Consider the following 21,865-nt stretch of genomic DNA (forward strand, 5'->3'; position numbering starts at 1 on the left):
AACATGTGTGACAGTCACCTCATCAACCTGTTCAGACAGAGCAGGTGCTGCAAGAAGGATTATGCTCCTGACAGACAGACAGCTTTGCCCAGGAAAGACAGAGAGAAGAATTCCCACTGGAAGCTACAGGCTGAGAACACATTACAAATACTAAAATACCTCTGACAAAAATACTAGCCCCTAACTTTCCATTCCTACACACCAATGTCACTTTGTCAGAACAGCTGCACTAATGACTGAAGAGCCTGGCACAAGAAGACTAACAGGTGCTTCAAAAGAGAAGTGATTGAGGAGCACAGCACAGTGACCACTCATGACACCTCCTGCCTGGGAGAGAGCTGCCCACATTACTCCCCCCAAGCTCATGCCCTGGAGCTGAGCCAGCAGCAGAGTGCTCAGCACAGCTCAGGACAGGCTGGCCTCTTCCAGCCAGCCCAGCAAAGTCTGCCTCATACTTCAGGATTGAACTTACAGATAGAGCTGCTCCTTGGGAAGATGTGAGCTGCTTAATTTATGGGGCTCATTCTGAAGCTTAATGAGATCCAAACAGATCAACACTAGTTGTTTTTTTTTCACTGGTTTTATTCATCCAAAACACTCAGCCATTCTGAAAAGGAGAGGTTCATGTGAACGATTTTCCACATCTACTGGAGAAAGATGAGCAACTGCAGCCAGCAAGAGTCAGGATAAACACTTTTGTTTGACAAGAGGTTAGAAAAAACATCTGCCTGGACAGTTCAGCAGAGCAAGTCCTCTGCTTAATGAGGGGAATGGGTAAAATGTCTCCAAAGCACCTTTCCTGTCTTCCCATTGTTAAGGGCAGTTTGTCCTGAGGTGAGGTGGCCACCACACCTACAGTAAAGCCAAGGGCAAGAGTCACACAGAGCACTGCAGCTCTGAGGGAAACAGCAACAGGAAACCCCATTATTTTTGCAACAACTTGATGTAAAGATATACATTATACCTTAATTATTAAATGTCTCTCCAGCAACTTAATCCTGTGATGCCCAACAGAACAACCATCCTGCCTCGAACTGCTTAGTCCATAAATAAAACTTTGTCTCTGACCAGATCTGCACTCAAACACCAGATGATGGACCAGATGATCCTTGAGGTCACTTCCAACCTTGCATTCTGTTATTCTATGATTCAATGATTTGTTCTCTGATCCTTGAAAAAGCAGCAATTTAGGTCATTTTAAGCATCGCACCAGTTTTACCTTTTGTTACCATATGACCTACTTTAGAAGTTTCTCCCTGGATGATTAAGACAAGAAACAGGGACAGAGCTAACAGAAAAGCACAAGTTCTTCTGCATGCAGTTAGAGCTGTGTAAAAATAGCCACCCACCACCTCCAGTCGACAGCACCAGCTCAACACTGACCTTTCTTGTTGGTCGTGAAGTACTTGGAGTCCGTCATGGTTCCAGCTCCTTGAAACACCTGAGAAGGATGAAGGAGAACAAGCAGTCAGAGCATTCAGAGCTGACAACACCCAGCTTGCCAGGGGCTCAGAGGGAGGATGGTTGGTGAGTGGGTAACATGAGGGAAGCAGCAAATGCTTCACAGCCACAGGCAGAATTTCACAAGCTTCGTTCTGCACCTTCTGCTGGTATTTCTTGGCAAACCCAGGGATTTCAAGGGCTCAGATGAACAACGCGGGTGAAAACACAAGAGCCTGAGGTGACAGGCTGGGAAAGCAGTGGTGCTCAGCCCAGCTTTTTAACTCTCCATCTCAGAAGGGAAAAGATGGTTTTTAAATCCTTATAATCAGCAGATCTTGACAGGTTCTGCAGCTCCTTCCCCTGGGTACACAATTCTGTTTTCCAAGCATTTAATATCTCGGCTGGAAGCGACAAGTCCACGTCTCAGACAAAGGAAACTGTCAACTCCCCCTAACGAGACTTTCCTGTGTTGCAGCTGATGGAAGGAACAATTAACCCACTGGCAGGACCCACCCCAGGCCCTTTCATTGCTTTCCCTTCTTTTGTTCACCAGAGATGCAAAGCCGGGTTCTTGAAGAGAAAAGCCATTACTTTTCAGTTCTCTCAAGCTTAAAACCTTTCTCTGCCAAGACCTGACATCCCCACAACCTGATTATTTCAGTTCCAGGCTGCACTTCTGTGGACAGGTCTGAAAATGCTGCTGGGACAGCAAGAAGAAAATGGTCTGACCAGCACTTTCCTCGCTCCACAGAACCTAATTATTTTAATACCTTAGAATATGTAGAGACTGCCCAAACATATGTGGATTTTATCCCTACAATTGCCAGCTCTGTGACAAACATGACTCAAACAATTTTCAAGTACTGGCTGAAAAACAAGCCTAGGAGAGGGCAGTTCTGCTGTTTTTGATGAAACAGTCTGCACCAGTGCTAAGAAACTACAACCCTGAAGCCATCCCAAAAAAGGCTTTTTCCTGCCTCCTTTTCATATTTTTTTGCCCAATTCCTCTTCTCTTATACATACATTATGACCTTAAACACCACCAGCCATGCAGCAAGTCATCTGTTCCCCAGACACTGCCTGTCTTGCCTCCAAGCCTCATGCTGGCTCAGCAGCAAGAGGCCCAGCTCAGCTCTGAGTCCCAAGGTTGCAGTTCCTCAACACCCTTCTTCCTCATCCCTTGATCAGCCCCAATACCACCACCACTCCCCTTCCCACCCCCCCCTCCCAGCCTTGATCAGTGCAATACCCCAGCAGTTCCATTCCCAGCAGCACAGCTGGGGAGTAACACCAGTTTCTACCCCCTCCATGAGCCCTGCAGCCCAGCCAGGCAGAGCAGGGGTGCTCCTGACAACGGACAGGCAACCAGCTGAGAAACCACCTCTTGCTGAGACCACTTCCCCAGAGCTCCTGCCTCCCTGGGCCTCTGTGGTTACCACCTCATCCCAATCATAGAATCATAGAATCCTAGGGGTTGGAAGGGACCTCGAAAGATCATCTAGTCCAACCCCCCTGCCAGAGCAGGGTCACCTAGAGTGCATCACACAGGAAGGCGTCCAGGCGGGTTTTGAATGTCTCCAGTGAAGGAGACTCCACAACCTCTCTGGGCAGCACTACTGGGTTTGGTTTGATTTCTCTCCCTTTCTCCTCCTGCCAAGCTGGAGAGCAAACTATGCCTGGGGACAGCTCTGGAAGAACTTTCCCCCTGCAGGAGAGGTTTGCCCTTCTTCCAAACCAGCAGCTGGGTTGGGAGAGCCACACGAGCCACAACACTGCTGTCCTTCCAGCTAAAAAAATGCCAACCAACAAGCCCAGCATCCCAAAAGAAGTTGTTGTGGGTCTTCTGTAATTGAAAACACAGCCCTTGTCCAGCTGCAATGTTGCTGCTGACGCAGCCCTTCGGTTTTGAGCCCAGCTTAAAAAGATGACTTAAATGTTTTCCTCTACAAGAGTTTCTGGCATGGTGCCCTGCAGAAGGCTCTGAGCACAGCCTGGCTGGTCTTTGTTTGCATTATTATATGTGGATTTGCCAGTGTGGGTCACATCTCCCAGATGAGCTGGGCTGATACTGCTTTAACAGTGGCCAGAGCAGCAAATTACAGAGAAAATCCAGGAGGAAAAGAAAACAACCAACCACCATACACATCATCCATCCCAGCTGCATAAAGCTTCACAGAGGAAGGAACCTTGCTGGATTCCAGAGACTACCTTTAAGCCCAAGAGCAGGACATCTTGCTATTTTCCTAACTTCAGATCACACACTTGGAAGAACCCTAAAACCCCTCAGACTGGGAGAAAGGCCTGCACAGCACGTGTCTGCACGACCTGTTTGGGTAGATGTGAGGAAGCCCTGACTTTGCTCAGTTAGCAAACTGCCCCGTTCCAAGTGCAGCTCAGGAGAAAGCTCTTTGTGCCCCCAGCACACAGATTGTTGCTTCACGTGTGTCAGAGCTTGCCTTGCTCAGAGCCAGCAGCATTAGCTCATCCCTGAGCACACTCAGCGTGGTTTGCAGCCAGTCCCAGGGCAGGGCCAGAAACAAACCAGCCCAGAGACACAAATAGCAACATTTTAAATAACTCAAGAAAATGCCAGCTTCTTGTACACAAACCTAAACTGAGGAGAGCCAAGATAAACTGTGACAACATCACAAATATTCCTGTATTTGTAGGAGAAAACCTCCATCAGATTCCCCTGCTTACCACTGTCCTGTGTCCAGCCCTTGCTAGGGTGGGAACAGCTGAGAAGTGTTCCAGCTGACAGCAAAAGGCTCCTGCCCCAAGCCCAGCAAACAAGCAGAGACAAATCAGATGAATTTCTGCTGAAGCTCTGGCAATGCTTAGTGCTGTAAGCATTGGCTTGACATTTAAATGTAGACTGAACCACAAACATCATGAAATGAAAAGACTAAGGAACCACCATAACCAGAAAAATAAGCCTCCTCAGCCCAAAACCACACAGGAAACTGGACCCTGCACCTGACCAACACCTGCTTTGCCCCACACATGGCTTCAAACAACAGCCAGACCAGCTCCCCACACAGGAGGGTGGCAAGTGCAAGGCATCAGTACTGAACCAGGCTCCCCAGCATTGAACAAACCAGTGCTAAATCTCTAAAGTGATGCCCAGTTTGACCTGGCTTATGCTCCAGCTGGTGCCACCACCTCCCACCTGCACCCCTTTTGTCTGCAAAGCCTCCTGAGAAGCCAGAGCCAGCCCCTAGGGTCTAGTCCTGCAGCCCCACCAGCACATGGCAGGGGCAGGTGATTAATTTCCACCCCGGGGAGCACGCACCTTTGGGGCTCCCCACCCCATCCTCAAATGCCCCACTCGGGCTCCTGTCACTTCCCCACTCCTCAGACCTCCCATCCCCGCTCGGCCTCCAGCAGGGCTCGCCCTCCGCAGCCCAGCCCCTCCCACCAGCCCCCCCACGGCTCGCTCTGCTCATTCCCCCCCCACCTTCCTTCCCCAGGCCCACCAGCCCCATCCCCAGCACCTGCCCTCCCACCAGGGCCCAGTCTGCATCCCAGTATCCTCCTCTCACCTTCACTTCTCCAGTGCCTCTCCCAGTACCCCTGCACCCGCCTGCCAGTGACCCCCCCTCCTCCTCCGGTACCCCAACATGAATCCTCTCCCTCCTACCTCAATACACCTCCCAGTACCTCACCAGTGCCCCCTCCACCCTTTGCCAGGGCCTCGCCAGCGACCATCCTCACCCTCAGCCAGGCCCGCCTCCCAGTGCCCCTCAGACCCTCCCAGTATCCTCTCCCAGTGCCCCCCAGACCCTCCCAGTTCCCCACCAGTGCTCCCCAGACCCTCCCAGTATCCTCTCCCAGTGCCCCCAGACCCTCCCAGTATCCTCTCCCAGTGCCCCCAGACCCTCCCAGTTCCCCACCAGTGCTCCCCAGACCCTCCCAGTATCCTCTCCCAGTGCCCCCAGACCCTCCCAGTGCCCCCCCCCTCCGTTCAGTGCCCCACCAGTCCCTCCCAGCTCCCCCTCCCCCCGTACCGCAGCACCACCCCCGGCCCCCCCGCCCGGCCCCCCCGCCCGGCCCCGGCCCCACTCACGGCGGCGGGACGGACGCACCGCTCCGGGGGCGGCGGCGGAACCGGAAGCGGAGCGCTCGGGAGGACTCGCGAGACTAAACCCGCCCCCGCCTAGAGCGGCCCCGCCCCTCACACCATAGAGAGGAGCCGGGTGCGGACAGAGCGCCGCCCGCGCCGCTTCCGGGGCGGGGCCGGTGTCCCGGCGGCGGGCCGGGCGCCATGGCGGAGCTGGGCGCTCACCTGACGGCCGCCTCGGCCGGCGACGACCGCCCCTCCATCTTCGAGGCGGTGGCCCAGGACAGCCTGATGGCCGCGGTGAAACCCGCCCTGCAGCACCTGGCCAAGGTAAGGGCCGGGCAGCCCGCAGGCCCCGCCCGGGAGCGGGACACAGGTGTGCGCTGTCGTGAGGGTGACTGTGGTGTGAGGAAACGGCTGCAGGGGCACCCCGGAGAGGCCCCAGCGCTCTGTGCCAAGCCACTCATCACCAGCCTTCACCCCTGGCCCCAGCGTGGCAGTTTTCCCCACCTGCTTGCGCCGTGAGCGGGAGGTGTCATGAACAGCTGCCGTGACTGAGCAGATCACTCCATGTCCTGTTCCTTTCTCTTTGTGTCCCTTTCAATAGGTCCTTGCTGAGTCTAACCCTGGCCGGTTCGGCCCCCTCTGGCGGTGGTTTGATGAGGTCTATGTCCTGCTGGATGTGCTGCTCCAGCAGCACTACCTGGCCCGGTGCAGCGCCTCCTTTTCTGAAAACTTCTACAGCTTGAAGAGGATCCCGGTGGGAGACTGCAGACAGCAACCTCCGGCTACTGCTGGCCTGCCAAAGAGGCAGCACTGGAAGTCTCTCCTCTTGCTGGTTCTGGTTCCTTACCTGAAAGGAAAGCTGGAGAAGCTGGTGTCCAGCCTGAGGGAAGAGGATGAGTACTCCATCCATCCTCCGTCATCGTCCTGGAAGCGTTTCTACAGAGCCTTTCTAGCTGCCTACCCCTTTGTCAACATGGCCTGGGAGGGCTGGTTTCTTGTCCAGCAGCTGTGCTACATCCTGGGCAGAGCTCAGCACCACTCGCCCCTGCTGCGCCTGGCCGGCGTCCGCCTGGTCCGGCTGACTGCAGAGGACAGCCAGGCCCTGCAGAAGAAGTTGGCTGGAGACACCTCAAGTCAAAAGCAGAGGTATGTCAGAACGTGGCTTAGCTGCTGCTTTCCAGGGTCTGTGGGTGGGTTAATTTAGAGGCGATTCTGCAAGTAAAACTGTCTTGTGCTCCAGAAATTCAAGATGAAGTTTCCCTCTGGCAAAATGTGCTCCAAAAGGGTGTATCATTAGTGTAAATAAGGGGACAAGCAGCAGAGATTACTTTCACAAGATTTTGTGGTAATAAAATTGCCATGCATGGGGTATCTTTGGGCAGTCCAGCCTTTATATGTTCAGTCTCCACCTCCACTCCTCTAACAAGGGAAGCAGACTGCAGCAATGCTGCTAAGAGAACCAAAACAGCTCTGATTTTTCTCATCACAACTACACCTAATGTCCTGTAAAACAGTGATCCGTAAGTGAAACTCTGTGGTCCAGGTCCCCTTAATCCAAACTCTTCCAATTTAAGACTTCTGGGCAAAACAGGACTTAAAGCTTTCCAAATACACAAAGGATCTGGGAGAAACATCCTAGCAGGTGCCTTGTGACAGACAGGGGGCTTGTCCAACCAACTTCCTTAGTATCAAGAAGCTCTGTCAAGCAGGGAGTTCCAAGTCCTTTCTTTTGTGGTTTGCAGATGGATAGATGTGCAGCAGTGACGATTTCTGTGTGTTTTCTCCTTTTTACAGCATTAAAGAACAAGTGCAGTCAGCAGTGAGGACAGCCCTGGGCGGCGTCGCCTTCTCCCTGTCCACCGGGCTGTCCGTCAGCGTCTTCTTCCTCCAGTTCCTGGACTGGTGGTACTCCTCGGAAAACCAGGAGACCATCAAATCCCTGACGGCGCTCCCAGCTCCGCCCCCTCCCGTGCACCTGGAGGAGGGGGCTGGCACAGTTCTCCTGCCCCAGCTGAAGACCCTGTGTCCCCTGTGCCGCAAGGTGCGTGTCAACCCCACGGCCCTGGCCACCTCGGGCTTCGTGTTCTGCTACCGCTGCGTCTACAGCCACGTGCGCGGCCACCAGCGCTGCCCCGTCACCGGCTACGCCTCCGAGCTGCAGCACCTGGTCAGGCTCTACACACCTGAGGGCTGACAGCCCTGCTGCTGCTCCAGCCACACCTCAGCCTCCAGTCACCCCTCCTCCTGTCCCATAGGGGACTTTTCAAGCACTGCAGCTCAGCAGGGAGCTTGGAAACTCCTTTGAAGTCACTGGGACATCAGAGCTCTGCTGCCTTTGCCAGTTCTGGTCGGGCTCTGCCCTTTGTTTCCACACGGATGCAATGTGCTGTGATGGTTCCAGAGGGCTTGGACACCACAGGCTGTCAGCTGGCTCAGAAATGCCTTCAAAGGGAAGAACACTGATTTGGATAAGAACAATGGAGATGTGAGGATCAGAGAGCATCACTTTTAAAAGTCCTGCTCCAGGGCATGAGCCAGCACATCCAAGCAGCAGGAAAAAATCTGGGGGAGTGTTATTCTTCATGGAGCAGCTTCCCAGGCACTCATGCTGCCCAGGACAAGCTCTGGAACCAGTGGTGGTCAGAGCTGGGGACAGTTTTGGACCTCTCCTCTGATTGTGCTCCTCTTCAGTCTCCCTGTGTTTTCAGGCTCCTCCTTGAGCTGAGAACATCACAGCTCTAACCCTCACCAACAGTTATAAATTCAGACTTGGGACTCTTTAAAGGAACAAGAGGGGATGTGTGCAAGAGGTGGTTACATTTCCTGCTCAAGGGAGGAAAACAACCAAGCAGATTAAAGCAGTCACCGTGCCAAATGCTAAAGTTGCTCTTTGTTAAATAAGTCTTTGAATCTCTTATTATCTGCTTTTATGAAGCAAAATTCTTTCTTGACCTAACACTTCTTCTGTGAGGACCAGAAAAAAATGTTTGCTCGTCTGAGGGCCCTGTCGACATAAGGGGGACCAGACTAAAGCTGCTTTCATCTTTGCAGATGACAGAATAAAATATTCAGCATAGAGTAATAGTATTTTGTAGGCTGGGAATCTTTAATGTCTGTTTGATTTTATCATTGCATTGCAATCCTTCCAGTCCCAGCCATGTAGCATGTTCACACTGTAACAAAACATCCTTTCATTGCGGAGGGGAGAAAGAAAACGTGTGTCATTACAGTTGGGCCTTCCTGGACACCCGGTTTTCCAGGATAGGTTTTTCCTGACTCAACCCAGGGAGCAGCAGGTCCCTGCTCCAGACAGCAGTGACATTGCTTATGGAATATGAAAAGCACAGTTTGCTGCACAAAGTACATCATCCTTCCAGATGAAGAGATATGGTCTCACATTTAATGCACTCAACCAGTTATCTCATTTCCCCCTCTTTTAGCTCTGCTCCAGAAAATAGAGATCTCTAATATCCTCCTCACCTGTGAGCAAGATAGGAAGGTTATTGAATCACATGGAAGAATCCAGCAACCTGCATCCTCCCAAAGATGCTCTGGAAAACACCTGCTTTAACAAACTGCACTGTTCTCCAGTGCTTGTTTCATTATCTCTGTACAACTTCCAGACACTTCTACCTGTTTATCAGGTTTACTGTCTGAAACAAAACCCAATTCAGCTTGCACCATCATTCCCATTTGTAGCTGCTTTTTGACATTAATTGTGCTATTAAAGCCACAATGGTCTAAAGATAGACAAGAAAGATTTTTTTTTCAAGGAACACTAACTTTATTAAACCAACCTTTGGACCTGCATGCTAACTTGTGACTTCTGTACAGTCCATGCTCCTAGGTACATATCCCTCAGGGAAGCTTTCTTCTCCATGGGGAGAGAGAAATAGATGTAAAGCTGTCACCAAGACCTGGAAGAGAATAAAACCTAGATTAGACAGCAGCTCTGTATCTTTTCCTGTATTTGCTTAGCCCAGCCTCTCCCTGCCCTGGCTGGGCTGCATTTCACCCACAGCAGAGCCTGACACACAACTGGCTTCCAAAAATGTTCCTGCCTCAGTGCTGGCAATCTCCAGATAACAAGAGAGCTGAGCCAACTGCTAAGGAGGTGTCTATGGGACAGGCAGCTCAGGCTCCACTCCATGCAGTGTGCATTGCACTTAGACCAACAGATGCAGCCCCAGCATCTGGAGTCTGATCAGCTGTGTCACACGTGGGGCAGACAACAAGAAACCCCCCTCAGTGCCAGGCCCAGCACTGCAGCAAGTCACACAAACCCAAACAGGCCTGAGTTGCTCACTGCTCAAATCAAGGCTGTATTTCTGCTGCTAAAAAAAACTTGCTAAACATCCTTAATATATATTTGGTATTTTTTAGGGTGCATCAAAGAGTTTCAGGCAGCAGCAAAGCTGTTGACTCCAGACGAGCTCAGCCTAAACAAGCTCAGAGAGAAGATTATGTGATCATGCCCTGGTCAGAGCAGACACAGTCTCTGCAATACCAGTTCAGACTATACTTCGCTCATCATTGCTTTGAGAAAGTCTATTTCCATTCCTTAAGGAGCTTGGGACCAAGTCAGAATGAGAAAAGGGTGTTTTTTTTTCCTGAAGGAAAAGACAAACACACACCTCCCCACCCCCAAGAACCACAACTTAACTTGGGTTCTGGGTAACTCTTCTCAGGACCACCTGGCTTTCCACAGGACAGTTTACAAGCAGTAACTGACCCTTAAACAGACAGAAGTGGCTGTCAGAAGATGGAAGAAGTGAGCCCCGGGTGCTTTTCTGCCTTCCTGTACCCACCTCTGTCACGCAGCAGCACGGAGGAGCTGGCACTGAAGCCCCAGCAGCACGGGTGCAGCCTCTCCACACAGAGCCTGTGTTCAGCTGTGCCAAACAAAGCCAGGTTGGTAAAGGAACACAGGGAAACCTTTCCCCTTCCCAGGAACCGTTAGCTAAGGCAGCAAAACCCCTTCCTCCTGACACCGTTGCCCCACAAAACACAAGACACTATAAACAGGCAGTTAAAGCTTTGGCTGATCTACAAACACACAACAGATAAAAGGAACTAGTTTAAGTTTTAGAATCACCCAATAAATTAAGAGGGTATTTTTTCTCCTTATTGCCTCCTATAAATAGCAAGAGGGTGAAGCACATTCGGGAGGGGAGCAAGGGGAGGGCGGAGGTGGCGTGTCTGACCCGGTCAGGCTGCACCGGGCAAGAGGCCACAAGCGAGGGCTCCAAGGTGAGGAGAACCAGCCCCAGGCAAAACCAAGGGGAAAACACCGCCCGTACCTGCAAGCGCTGCTGAAGCCGGTAGCTCCCCAGGGATCCAGAGGCCTGTTCTGATCTAACCCCCCTTGCACCGCCCACGTGCACCCGCCTCTTCCCCGCACTGCCCCAGGCTGCCCGCAGCTCCTCCGCCCCTTCCAGCCAGCCCTGCCGGCCCCCTCCGCACACCCCAGCCTCCCTGGCGCCATCCCCCGCACCCCCAGAGCCCCGCCATCCCCCGCACCCCGGAGCCCCGCCAGCCCCGCACCCCAGACCCAGCCCCGCACCCCCAGAGCCCCGCCAGCCCCCGCACCCCGGAGCCCCGCACCCCCAGCCCCGAACCCCCAGAGCCCCGCGCGCCGCCGCCTTTACCCCCCCCGGCCGACAGCCAATGGCCGCGCGCGGCACTGCCGGGCGGCAGCCAATAGGAAGGCGCGTTAGGGGCGCCGGGGCGGTGCGAGCGCTTCCCGCCCCGCGGGGCCGCCCGGGCCCGTGAGGCGGCGGGAAAACCCGCCGGGACCCCCGGAGGGACCCCCGCAGGGACCCCCGCCAGCAGCGCCCCAGGGCCCCGCTGTCCCGGGGCGCGATGCGAGGCTGCAGGGGCGGGTGCCTTAGAGGCTCCGTTTCGTTTCAGAAGCAGAGCAGGAGCTCCCCGGGGAGGAAGGGGGTGATTTTATTGAGGCTCGGCACACCACTCCATGCTGTTTAAAAATGCTGTAAATGAACAAAGAAGCACACAGCTAAACCCCAGCCTGTTCCTGACGGCAGGAGAGAAGGCAGGTGACCGCTGGAGCTCCAGCAGTACCAGGAGCTGCAGATTCCTGCCCGGTTTGAGTTTCCTCCCAAAGCCCGTGGCACGTTTCCCACACAACTGCCTCAAAGCTGGGCCTTCAAGGTCCCAGCATCAGCTGAATGGGGCAAAGAAAGGATTTACATCATCTCGGAATTACTCAGATGGACACTGCCCAGATTTCCCAGGCAACTGCCCCCCTTTTCCTTATACAGTTTCTGATGCTCTGAAGTTGTCCCCAAAGTATCTCGTGCCTTGACCACGACACTCTATGTTCCTCATGGCTCTCACTTTTCAACATATCTCTGTAGCTTCCCCCCCGACTCAGCCTTTGTTGGTGCTTTTCATTTCCTCATGCCTGAGAGAGAGGTTTGATCAGCCCATAGTCCATGCACCTGGTGAGGCAATCTCGTGCTGCATTGATGACGTGCTGCTTCTTGGGGTCATCTTCCTGCTTGCCAACATACGTCAGGATCTCCAGGAGCTCCGACTCCACCAGCTTCTTTGCCAGCTCTTTGTCAGCACTGATCAGGTTGAGAGCAATGACCAGTCCTCGGTGCTGTACTTTCATGTTGTCGTGCAAGCAGAGCCTCTGCAGGATTTCCAGCCACTGGGTGGTCTTCAAGGGAGAGAGAAAGATCATTAGCATTGATCTGAAGACTACCTCAGCCAAGGATGAGTGTTTGGCAAGGCAGTTCTTAGCATGAGAACCCATAATGTCTGTGCAGAGAATCTGATCAGAATATTGACATGGCTGAGGTGACCAGAAGCAGACCACCCCCTCCTGAGCTCTTCCTTTGGCTTGATGAACTATCTGTATTCTAACAAGACCCAGTGTCCAACACAACAGGGTTCAGGAGTCCTCAACCATGGCTCCTCCCAGATACTCAGCTATGCAGGGTCTGAGTTCTCAGGACCTACAGATCTGGCAGGGAATGGAAAGGTTTTGGGATCTGTAGATTGTCTGTCAAGCTCTTCTCATTTCTGAAGGAAACAAGGTTTGGATTTCTGATTATTTATCAAAAGCTTTAAGGGTCTGTAGAGAAACAGTTTGCATTTCTAACCTTGCTTGACAGCATCCTGGCCTTAGCTGGAGGAACAGCTGTACAGAAAAGTCCCAGCTCTGAGATGGAGTCTAGTGGAAGGCAGGTGGTTTACTCAGTGCAGGGCTGGACGAGGAGCATGCACACCCAGGTCTCAGCTCCTCCCTGCCAAACTGGTGGGACTACACCTTCCTTTTGAGAGGCGTTTGCATGGTTGAGCCAGGCCCCTTTGAGGGCACGTCTGTGCTGCCACCAAACAGACTCATGGTCTTACCACTTCAGTCATCTTGGAGCAGAGCTTCTTCTGTGCTGCTGTGAGCACAGCCAGGGCTCCTGCTGCTGCAACCTGGACTTTCTCATCATCCTCCCCGCACAGCAACACCACCAACTTCAGCCGGTCGTTCCCATCAGCCACAAACCGCTCTTGAACCTAAAAACCCAAACCCACAACCCCGTGACATCCAGAAACAACATATTTAGGCCTCATTGCAGGGGCTCATGGACACCTCACATCTAAGGTGTCCAGGGAGTTACCTCCTTGTTGACCACCAGGTTGCACATACACTCCGTGGCTGCCTGTCGGAGTTGGTCATGATTCTCAAACATGTAGTTTTCAATATCTGGCAGGGCCTTCTCTTTGACTATCTTCATCCTGTGTTGAAGAGCAGCCAAATAAAATACACGACGGGACAAGCAACAAGCAGCTTATAAAATACTAACTGCAGACAGGAAAAGCCTTGAAACAAATCAGTGTCCACAGCACTGGAGCTGATGAGATGGGGTTCATTCCTTATCTATTGCAGATTAGGTTCATGCCTTTCCTCTTTCTAGAGGAAAATTTCTATTTTATTAATCTTTTATTTATTTTTATTATTCATCTTTTATTAATCCCCTTTCTATTTTATTCATCTTTTAGTTCTGAGACCTTTGTAGCTCTGCCAAAAGTAGCTCAAACTGACCAGTCTTCATAGTCCTACCAGAAAAGTGTTGAATTGAAATTCATGTTCACTCCTGGGGAGGAAAGGAGGTCAAAAAGCAGTTGAACTCACCGAAGTTTATCACTTCTTCCTGAAAAGTTAGTGAGACCTAACAGAGCCTCATAATTCTGGAGGCCATCTCTCTCCGTGTTCAGGAGGCTGACGAGGGGCCTCACCACCTCGTACACCTGAGAAGAGAAGCCATGTCACTGCTTTCCCAGCTCTCAGATATTGGCAGTTTTCATTTGCTAAAGGAATTACTGAGATTTATTTTTTTTAATTATTATTTTTAAGCTCACCCTCTCCCCTGGGAAGGCGATGTCTGGATTGGAGATAGCAGCAATTTTTGCCAGAGCGTGGGAAGCCTTTATCTTGCCAACTTCTGTGCCTTCCACAGCCAGAGGTATCAGGGCCTAGTGACACACAGGAAAGCATTCAGTGCCTCTGAGAAGACTTACAGTATTGCCTTAATGTACTAAAATAAGTTTAAAATATCCCAAAGATGTGTCTGTTGCAGAAATGGGCCTGGACTGCAGCCCACAAGACGACAGCTTCTTTGGAGGCTTGCAGAGCTGGGCTGGAGCACCAGCCTGGGCCCAGGGGCTACCAAGACATGCTTTTCTGACACCTCCCCTGCCTGTTGGCACAGGGCAGGCCCCAGCAGGCATCAGCTGCACATCTGGGGCAGCTGCACACAAAGAAGTGATCACCTTTCCACCGCCCTGAGCAACAATGGTCCCGCGGTCCTTGGGGTCTTCACACAAGGCGAGGAACACCCTGCAGAAGCACAGCATCACTGAGTCAAACAGCCATGAGGGAGGGCAATGCCCCCAAGAGAAGGGGGCTAAGGTTTTTCAGGGGTGCCAGATCCACCAAATTAATTCCAGATGTTGAGCCCAGCAGCAACAAATGGCACAGTAAGATTTTTCCAGGCCTCTATTCCAGCCAAAACCAGTGAAGAGGACTGGAAATTCAAACTGCAGCCTAGCAAGGCAGCTTCAAGGTTGGAACGTGGACTCTTATGACATTGCTTAAGAAAAACTTTGGTTGTAGACCTTCTCTCCACCTGCCCCCAGGCAGAATGGACCACCCCCCGAAGCCAGGAGCCAGCCCCGTGCCCATCTCCGTGGCAGAGGGGCTGGCCAGCACCCCGGGGCACCTGGCGATGAGCTCCTTGCTCTGGTCGGTCAGGAGGGCGCTGTCCGCCTTCACCATGCAGGCCAGCGCAGACACCACGCCGGCTTTCAGCAGCCGCTTCACCCGCTTCACCACAAAATCCTTTTTGTCCTGAGGGGGGACATTGGAGAGGGATTAGCCCCTTAGCAGCTGCCATCCTGCAACCACAGCCAAGCCTGGCTGGACAGCGCAGCAATTTCAGCCTCGGAGACAGGAAACCTGAGGTCTGTGACCAAGGAGACACCAAAGAAAGGCTTCACATCCAAGCCAGCTCCCCAGCTGTAGACAACCTACCTTTGGATGCTCCTCAGGCACGTGCTGCTTGGAGAACTTTGCCAGTTGCACCAGCTCTGGGACCAGCTCCTTGGTATCATAGCTGTTGGTGCAGTTCACCAGTGCAGAAGCCACAGAATACAAAATAGTCTTGTCACTTGTCTGCACAGAAAAAGAAAAGCTTCTGTGAGGGTGAGGAGGTCACAGCAGGGAAATGAGTCCCTTAGGACTGCCATCGTGGTGCTTTGCACTAGCTGGAGCGTTCTTAGGCTTATCCTCGGTTTTATAGCCTAGGAAAACCAGAAATTTTTATGGTCAAACAGGCTGTTTGACATAATCAGATGCTGTCAACACCTCAATGCCTTTGGTTTTCATGCAGCTGCTGAAAGTGAAGAGCAACCTTCCCCAGCTGTGAGAGGAGAGCAAGAGGGTGAGCCCCCTGAGGTGTCTCCGTGGCACAGGCACAACTGAAACTTTGCTAAACTAGAGGTGAGGGGCTGGGGTCACAGCTCCTCCTGCCTGGGAAGACAGTTGGGCTGGAGAGCTGAGAGAGACTGATGCTACCAGGGGAAGGAGGGAACAAGGCAAGGAGATAGACCTTGGCTAATTCAAACATAGCTTGCAGGGCTGGCTCATCTTCAACAAAGTCATCTTTCACATCTGCATCAAAGGTCAGATATGCCATCCCTTCCACAGCCCACTTCCTGGTGCGGGCATCAATGCTGGTGTTGCACAACCATCTGGAAGAGAGAACATCCACATTTCTATCCTGGGAGCCAGGACTATTTTCTCTGGGTGAAGAGGGAGGAAAAACAGATACTGAGGTGGTTTCAGGCCAGAACTTGTCCCCAGGCACCTGGTAAATTCACCTTCAAAAGGTGCTTTGCATGTTCCAGGTAGCACTTGATGAGGCTGAGCCATTCTGGCAGAGGGAGGCACCATGTCTGGTGTCTCACGTGGGAAGTGCGTGGGGGAGAAGGCTCATCTGGATATTGAGGCAGGAGGAACATGGTAGCTTGAGGCACAGAAGAGCTCCAGGTGCCAGTGCAATGGCTCTGGGGGCTCTGTCAGCTGTTAGGCAGTAACAGCAAGTGAAGGCAAAGTGTGGGCAGGGTCTCTGGGCAAAGGACCATCTCATATTTTGCAAAACATGGAACAACAGGAGAATAAAGTAAAGCCACTCACTTGCGGCACTGCTTGGCCAGCTTCTCAGTGGACCCCTCAGCAAACTGCCTCAGTCCATAATCTGTGCCTCCTGCTGACCCCAGCTTGCAGAGACCCTGAGGAGGATGAAGAGGACACACCAGTGAGAAAGGCTCAATAATCCTCCAGTATTGCTGCCCCAAGTCGGCCTAATCCCACATCTAAAGTTTGAAGTCAGGTCTAACAAAGAGGAAACATCCTAATACCCAGTAGATGGTTCAGCTTGTAGCACAGCCAGGGGAGGTTTTGTGCTCTTCTCAGATGTTTTTAATGGAAGAATAACCAGTTTTGCCTTCAGAGTTACCCATAATCTATGTGTTCTCCTGGCCTGCCATCTCCCCCTCCCTGGCAGGGGGAAGCACCATGAACCATTCCCTAGCCAGGTGAGTGAACCCAACAAGTTCCCAGGGTGCCAGGTTCCCAGGACCTCCCCCTCTCCCAAGTCCAGGGTTACAGTGGTGTGTATGGCAGGAGATAGAGGCAGGGGCTGCCATCCTTACCACCAGGGCTCGGATTTTGATCTTCTCATTCTTAGTCTTCTTGTAGATCTCCTTCAGGAGTGTCACCCCGTTGGAGATGATGAAGGTGGCCCGGCTCAGCTTGGTGGAGGCATGGATGAGGGCTTCCACTGCCACCAGCTGGTCAATCTCCCTCTCAGACCCACACAGGGCAACCATCATCTCCATGACTCCCTTCATGCCAAGCAGCTTGTTGCCTAAGTCAAAGGGCCCTTGCAGAACTCCAGACACTATCTGGATGGCATGGAGTGTCTTATCCATGTTCTGTGGGTCGATTTTGCTCCTGCATGGAATAGAGGGAGTCAGCACATGGGACAGTGGTTGCTTACAGGTCTCATTCCCTTGGGCAGGGAATATCCTCCCACAGATTGGGAAAAGAAGTTATTTGGGACACAGCTGAGCCCAAATTCATGCAAAGGCTGTGATCAGGCGGGTGGAACTACAGTGTGAGGACCTGAGGGTCCCAGCTGAAGGATCCAGCAGGGTGTCAAGTACATCATTATCTCCCAGGGCCTCACTTTGGCATCCAGGTGGCTTGCAGGTGCCCCATCCCGTGGTGAAGCCCTCCTGCCCCACTCACTTGATGTACTCCTCGCAGATCAGCCGGTACTTGTCCCGCTCCGGGTCACAGCGCAGGTCGTCGTACAGTTTGTTGAGGAGGACAGAGGCTGTCAGCTGGGTGTTCTCTGTCAGGGGCAGGCAGTCAGGCATCTCAGGAATCTGCCCCACCACTTTCAGGATCTTTTTTAAGCCTGGAAACAATGGGGAGATGTGGCTGTTAGCAGGGAGACAGTCTGTACAGAGCACTAGGTACTATGTGTTGGTTTCTTGCAGTGAAATAGCCTGCTTGGATGGTTTTTAATTACTTTGCAGCCTAATCACATAAACCTTAAACAACGGAGGCACTCAGATATGTACTGGGGAGGAGCTTCTGCTGGTCAGATACCAGGTTTGCAGCATCAGGCTTTCACCCAGCTCTCAGAGCAAGATAAACAGAGCTGTGCACTTGGGCCCAGCTATTTTTATCAGGAGGCAGCAGAGGACTGACCTGCGAGGCTGCAGGCTTTGAGAAGTGACTTTCCAGTGATTCTGGATGTCTTACCTCCCCCCCTCCTTTTGCTAAAGTGTTATTAAATAACTTCCACCAAAATGGTGACACACATTTGTTGGAATCAGTATAAAACACACTCTGCAGAAATTCCTCACCCCTTCCCAGTTTAAGAAAAGACCAGTTTAATGATCCAGCAAACTCATCTCCTCCTGTGTAAGCTAGACAACTTGTCAAAGCCAAATCCTCCTAACATTAGCAATAGATAGGACTAAATTAATCAGAGAAGCTAAGACAGTCATTTAGAAACTGGAAAATTCTTGTTCTCATACACACTTTTTGTTCTCTTATTCCTAAACTGTTCCCTGCTATTAAGTCTAACTTTGCTCCAGGACCTGCATGCACCAAAAAAAAGGCAGAAAGGAGTCATTTGGTAGAGAAGATCAGTGCTACAGGTATTCAGGCAAGGATACACAGCTCCACATCTCCCAAACCAGAACTGGGATGGAGGGGAAGGACTCACCATTGTCAATGACAAATATGGACCTGCTGTTGTCATGGTCTTTCAGGTCCTTCCTTGGTATATTCTTGTTGAGGAGGTTTAGAGCTCGGTCTCGTCCCTGCCCAGATACACTCTTACTGACCAGCATGTCCAGCAAGCGCGTTGTGATCATCCTCAGGTCCTTCTTGGTATCTATACAGAAGCAAGGCAGGAGCAGCCAGTTACAAGAAACTATCTTAGAAAGCAGGTGCACCCAGTGAAAACCATTCAAAGCCATGGTGTGGCTGGAATGTAGGTATTTAAGTTAACACCACGAGGAAAAGAGCTGTGTTCAGGTTGTTACCCTGGACAGCTGAGGGGTAAAGTCCCCACTTCACCAAATAACAAGGAAGGGGGAGACATCCCAGGAGCAGAGCCCTGCCTGCTCTCCCCCCATCCCCTGCAGCAAGACTGAAGGGTCCCCAGGCTGTACCCCCTTACCCAGCACAACAGCCTCCTCCTTCCCGTGGTGCTCCTCTTTCCCCTGGCCCAGCAAGCAGTCTGTGATGGTCTGCAGGAGGTTGCAGACAGCCAGGGAGATTTCTTCATTGTCTACTGCCATCCACGTGCAGATGCTGTCGATGCCCAAGTAGTGGAGGATGGCAGTGGCCTGGCCCAGGCAGGAGAGAGCAGGGCAGCTGTTAGCCAGGAGAACGAGCCTCCCCTATTTTATTGGTAGTATTTAATTGTCCCCTACTTCTCACAAACATCGTGCACTATTGCAATTTTCCACTCCCCCAGGTGCAAGGCAATAGCAGCAAAGGTCCTGAGCACCCCATTACTTACCCGAGCCTTATGCCCTGTGCACATGCCTGAAAGTGTTCTCACAGCTGCCAGGATCAGCTCAGGATTTTTGGTCTCTATCAGCTGCAGCAGCAAACTGACCCCATTGTTCTGGAAAATCCTCTCAGCACCCGCTTCTTCCCGCCCCAGGACTATGAGGTTGTTGGCAGCCTGGGTGGGAGACAGAAGAGCCAGGGTTCAGCAGCACAGCCCTGAGGGCACCTTCCAAACACCTCGTGATGTCCTTGATGTGGGATCTCCTGACAGATGCAGTGGACTAGCTCTGACCCACCAGGCAGTTTCTCTGGGAGATCTGGGGTGCAGCTTTGCTCTGCCCAAGAGAATTGGGTTCCTAGGGGGGGACCTTGGAGGGAAACATGGGGAAGGTGGCAGAGATGGGCATGAGCAGAAGTCCAGACTGATCCCTATTTTGGTATGTTGGGAAGTTGCACCATCTCCCCTCATCACAGGGGTGATGCCTCTTTGGTTCATCTCCCAGTTCCTTACCTGGTCCTCCACCTAGGAGTGGTGGGGAAGGGAACAGAGCCTTATGCTCCTTGGTGTGGCCTCTGGCAGTAAACAGCAATTTTGCCAAGTCCAGGACAATTCTCACCTTTTCTCGCTTTTCCTTCTCACTGTTCTCATCCAGCAGGATTTCAAACATCTTCTGCACCCTCAGGTCTGTGGAGAACTGAATGTGCAGCTGTGCCAAAACAGAGGGCATCAGAGGGAGAAAATTTGGGAGCAATTTTCCTTTATCACTTCAAGGACAACACAGACCCTCAGACCGCAGACAATCTAAGCTGATAACGAAGCAGGCATCACTCCTCAGCCCTCAGCAGTGATTACCCATCTCAGATTTGTGGGCATGGGCAGAACCAGCCCTAAGCCATCATCTCTGAGACCTCACAGAGATGCAGGGACTTCTTCACAGCTCTCCTGTAGAGCTAACTAAGTCAATGTGGTGACTACCAGACCCAGTCCAAAGCCAGCCCAAGTCCTTTGCAGGAGCTTGCCAAGACACTGAGGACCAGGCCAGCCTCAGGAGTGAGCTGCCACACTTCTTAATGTCACCATTCAACATTATCCTCAGATTTACATGCAGCAAGTATGAACTTCCAGTTAACTGAGCCTATTTATCCCCGTACATTGTTGAGTTTCCAACAATCCATCAATGTAGCCCAGAGCAAAGACTTCCCACACCTTGTCTGTGCCCCTGGGGCTGCTCCCCTAGCACCCACCTTCTCCTGGATGTTGGCCCCCAGTCTCCTCAGGGCCTCCTGGAAGTTCTTGTTGCGGGGTTCAATGGTGGCACATTTCTGAGCATCTTTGAATGCTTGATCCAATTTCCCCAGTTTTTCCAGAGCTTGGCTGCGCCTGTACAAGGCTTTGATATCCGAAGCATTGATGTCAATAGCTGGGAAAGTGATCCAAAACCAGGCATCAGAGTTTGCTTCTTGGAAACCCTCTATGTAAACTGTTATTTGTGTTAGAGTGACTGCAGCTCCTTGAGATGTCCTCAACAATATTGTGAGTGAACTGATTAGCACCAATTGCACCACATTGGTGCATCCTCCGAATTACTTGTGGCCTCAGCTCCTCGGTGTGAGTGGACACCAAGGACTAAGACCACAGAGACCCAGGAGCAGATGTTAGAGGGGCTGCAGCACACAAACCCAAGCAGTGCAGCTCTCCCTTCTCAGAGTAGCCCCCTCCTTACCTCTGGACGCATCAGAGGCTGCTTTGGCATATTCCTCCTGTCAGACCAAAGGGAGGTTTGTTAGTGGTGGGGCTGGATCTCCATTGCTGACCTACACTGTGACTCCTCTTCCCACTTACTAACAGGACACCCCAGTGAAATCAGCAGCCCACAGAAGCTGGGGGCTTAGGTACCTTTTCACAGACTCAGACTGGTTTGGGTTGGAAGGGACCCTAAAGATCAGTGCCCTGGCAAACCAGGAGCTCTTCTCACCTTTTTGAGGAAGCAGGCTGCCCTGTTCCTGTACAGCACCGCCTGCAGCGCCTTGTCTTTGTTGAGCTTTATGGCCTGAGTGTAGCTTTGCACAGCTTTCTCGTAGTCACTGCTCTGAAAATATTTATTGCCCTCCTCTTTCAGCTGGATGGGATCCTCCATCTGGAGAGCCTTAAGGAGAAACATCAATTTGTGTCCCGTTTTCACCTCCCTGGGTCACCGGTGTCTCCTGCCTGCGCCGCCAGGCTGAGCTTCACTGTGAGGCTGACACATAATTAACACAGACATTAATAAAAGCAGCTTACCGGGCTGAAGAGTTTGGAAAATGAAGACTTAAATTGCTCCTAAAGGCTGTGGCTTCTCAGAAGCTTTTCCCCTGGCTGGAGATCCTTAGAAGTGGCTTAATTAGGGAAAAGAAAAACAAAAAAAGAAAGAAGAATTAAAGAAGTTTTCCAGCTCCACGGAGGCTCCGTGCGGCTCAGGAAGGAGCTCGCCTCCCGCTCCAAGTTTGGGCAGGACCTGGCAGCTCTGCTGCCTGTCAGTGTCACCTGTCACCACAGCCTGTCCCCCTCCTCGTTCCCCCGTGCTATATAGCGCCGGGGCAGCCGGGCCCCAGCCCAGCCCAGCCCAGCCCAGGGGGGCACCTGCGTGCGAGCGGGCAGCGCCTCCGCGGCCACGGGCATCCTGTCCCCCTGCCGGGACAGAGCCCAGCTCCCCTCCACCTGCAGAGCTGCACTGGGTGTAGGAGGGGGAAAG

General features: G+C 52.2%; 3 protein-coding genes and 1 non-coding gene across 7 annotated transcripts in view; 1 reads left to right on the forward strand and 3 right to left on the reverse strand.

Moving 5' to 3' along the window:
* AP2B1 (adaptor related protein complex 2 subunit beta 1) overlaps window positions 1–5,561 on the reverse strand; it is a 69,308-nt gene extending 63,747 nt beyond the window's left edge. For 2 of the 4 annotated variants that reach the window (XM_051635486.1, XM_051635483.1), the window contains exons 1-2: window positions 5,510–5,561; window positions 1,384–1,441 (exon numbers count right to left, since the gene is read on the reverse strand). In XM_051635486.1, coding sequence (XP_051491446.1) covers window positions 1,384–1,420 — 37 coding nt within the window. In that variant the 5' untranslated portion in view covers window positions 1,421–1,441; window positions 5,510–5,561. Of the gene's footprint in view, window positions 1–1,383; window positions 1,442–4,143; window positions 4,163–5,450; window positions 5,466–5,509 lie in introns of those variants that run through there. The other 2 variants (XM_051635485.1, XM_051635484.1) reach the window with 2 other exon arrangements.
* A 93-nt stretch (window positions 5,562–5,654) lies between these two features.
* On the forward strand, window positions 5,655–8,596 carry PEX12 (peroxisomal biogenesis factor 12). The gene is made up of 3 exons (XM_051636033.1): window positions 5,655–5,833; window positions 6,111–6,655; window positions 7,304–8,596. Exons 1-3 carry the CDS (start codon window positions 5,708–5,710, stop codon window positions 7,701–7,703), a joined length of 1,071 nt encoding a protein of 356 aa, XP_051491993.1. The 5' UTR covers window positions 5,655–5,707; the 3' UTR covers window positions 7,704–8,596.
* Window positions 8,597–9,954: 1,358 nt separating this feature from the next.
* On the reverse strand, window positions 9,955–10,048 carry LOC127392385 (Z30 small nucleolar RNA). The gene has a single exon (XR_007891250.1). It is a non-coding gene; the product is annotated as a Z30 small nucleolar RNA (small nucleolar RNA).
* A 1,391-nt stretch (window positions 10,049–11,439) lies between these two features.
* UNC45B (unc-45 myosin chaperone B) lies at window positions 11,440–21,865 on the reverse strand. Its single transcript, XM_051635973.1, has 21 exons — window positions 21,754–21,865; window positions 21,415–21,509; window positions 21,110–21,280; window positions 20,858–20,894; window positions 20,379–20,554; window positions 19,751–19,840; window positions 19,141–19,308; window positions 18,796–18,964; window positions 18,337–18,507; window positions 17,346–17,517; window positions 16,748–17,048; window positions 16,230–16,324; window positions 15,643–15,784; window positions 15,066–15,206; window positions 14,755–14,882; window positions 14,306–14,372; window positions 13,895–14,008; window positions 13,668–13,783; window positions 13,153–13,270; window positions 12,893–13,048; window positions 11,440–12,194 (listed from the first exon to the last, which is right to left on the reverse strand). Exons 3-21 carry the CDS (start codon window positions 21,269–21,271, stop codon window positions 11,928–11,930), a joined length of 2,790 nt encoding a protein of 929 aa, XP_051491933.1. The 5' UTR covers window positions 21,272–21,280; window positions 21,415–21,509; window positions 21,754–21,865; the 3' UTR covers window positions 11,440–11,927.

This window comes from Apus apus, chromosome 18 (assembly GCF_020740795.1).
Source record: "Apus apus isolate bApuApu2 chromosome 18, bApuApu2.pri.cur, whole genome shotgun sequence".
NCBI lineage: Eukaryota > Metazoa > Chordata > Aves > Apodiformes > Apodidae > Apus > Apus apus.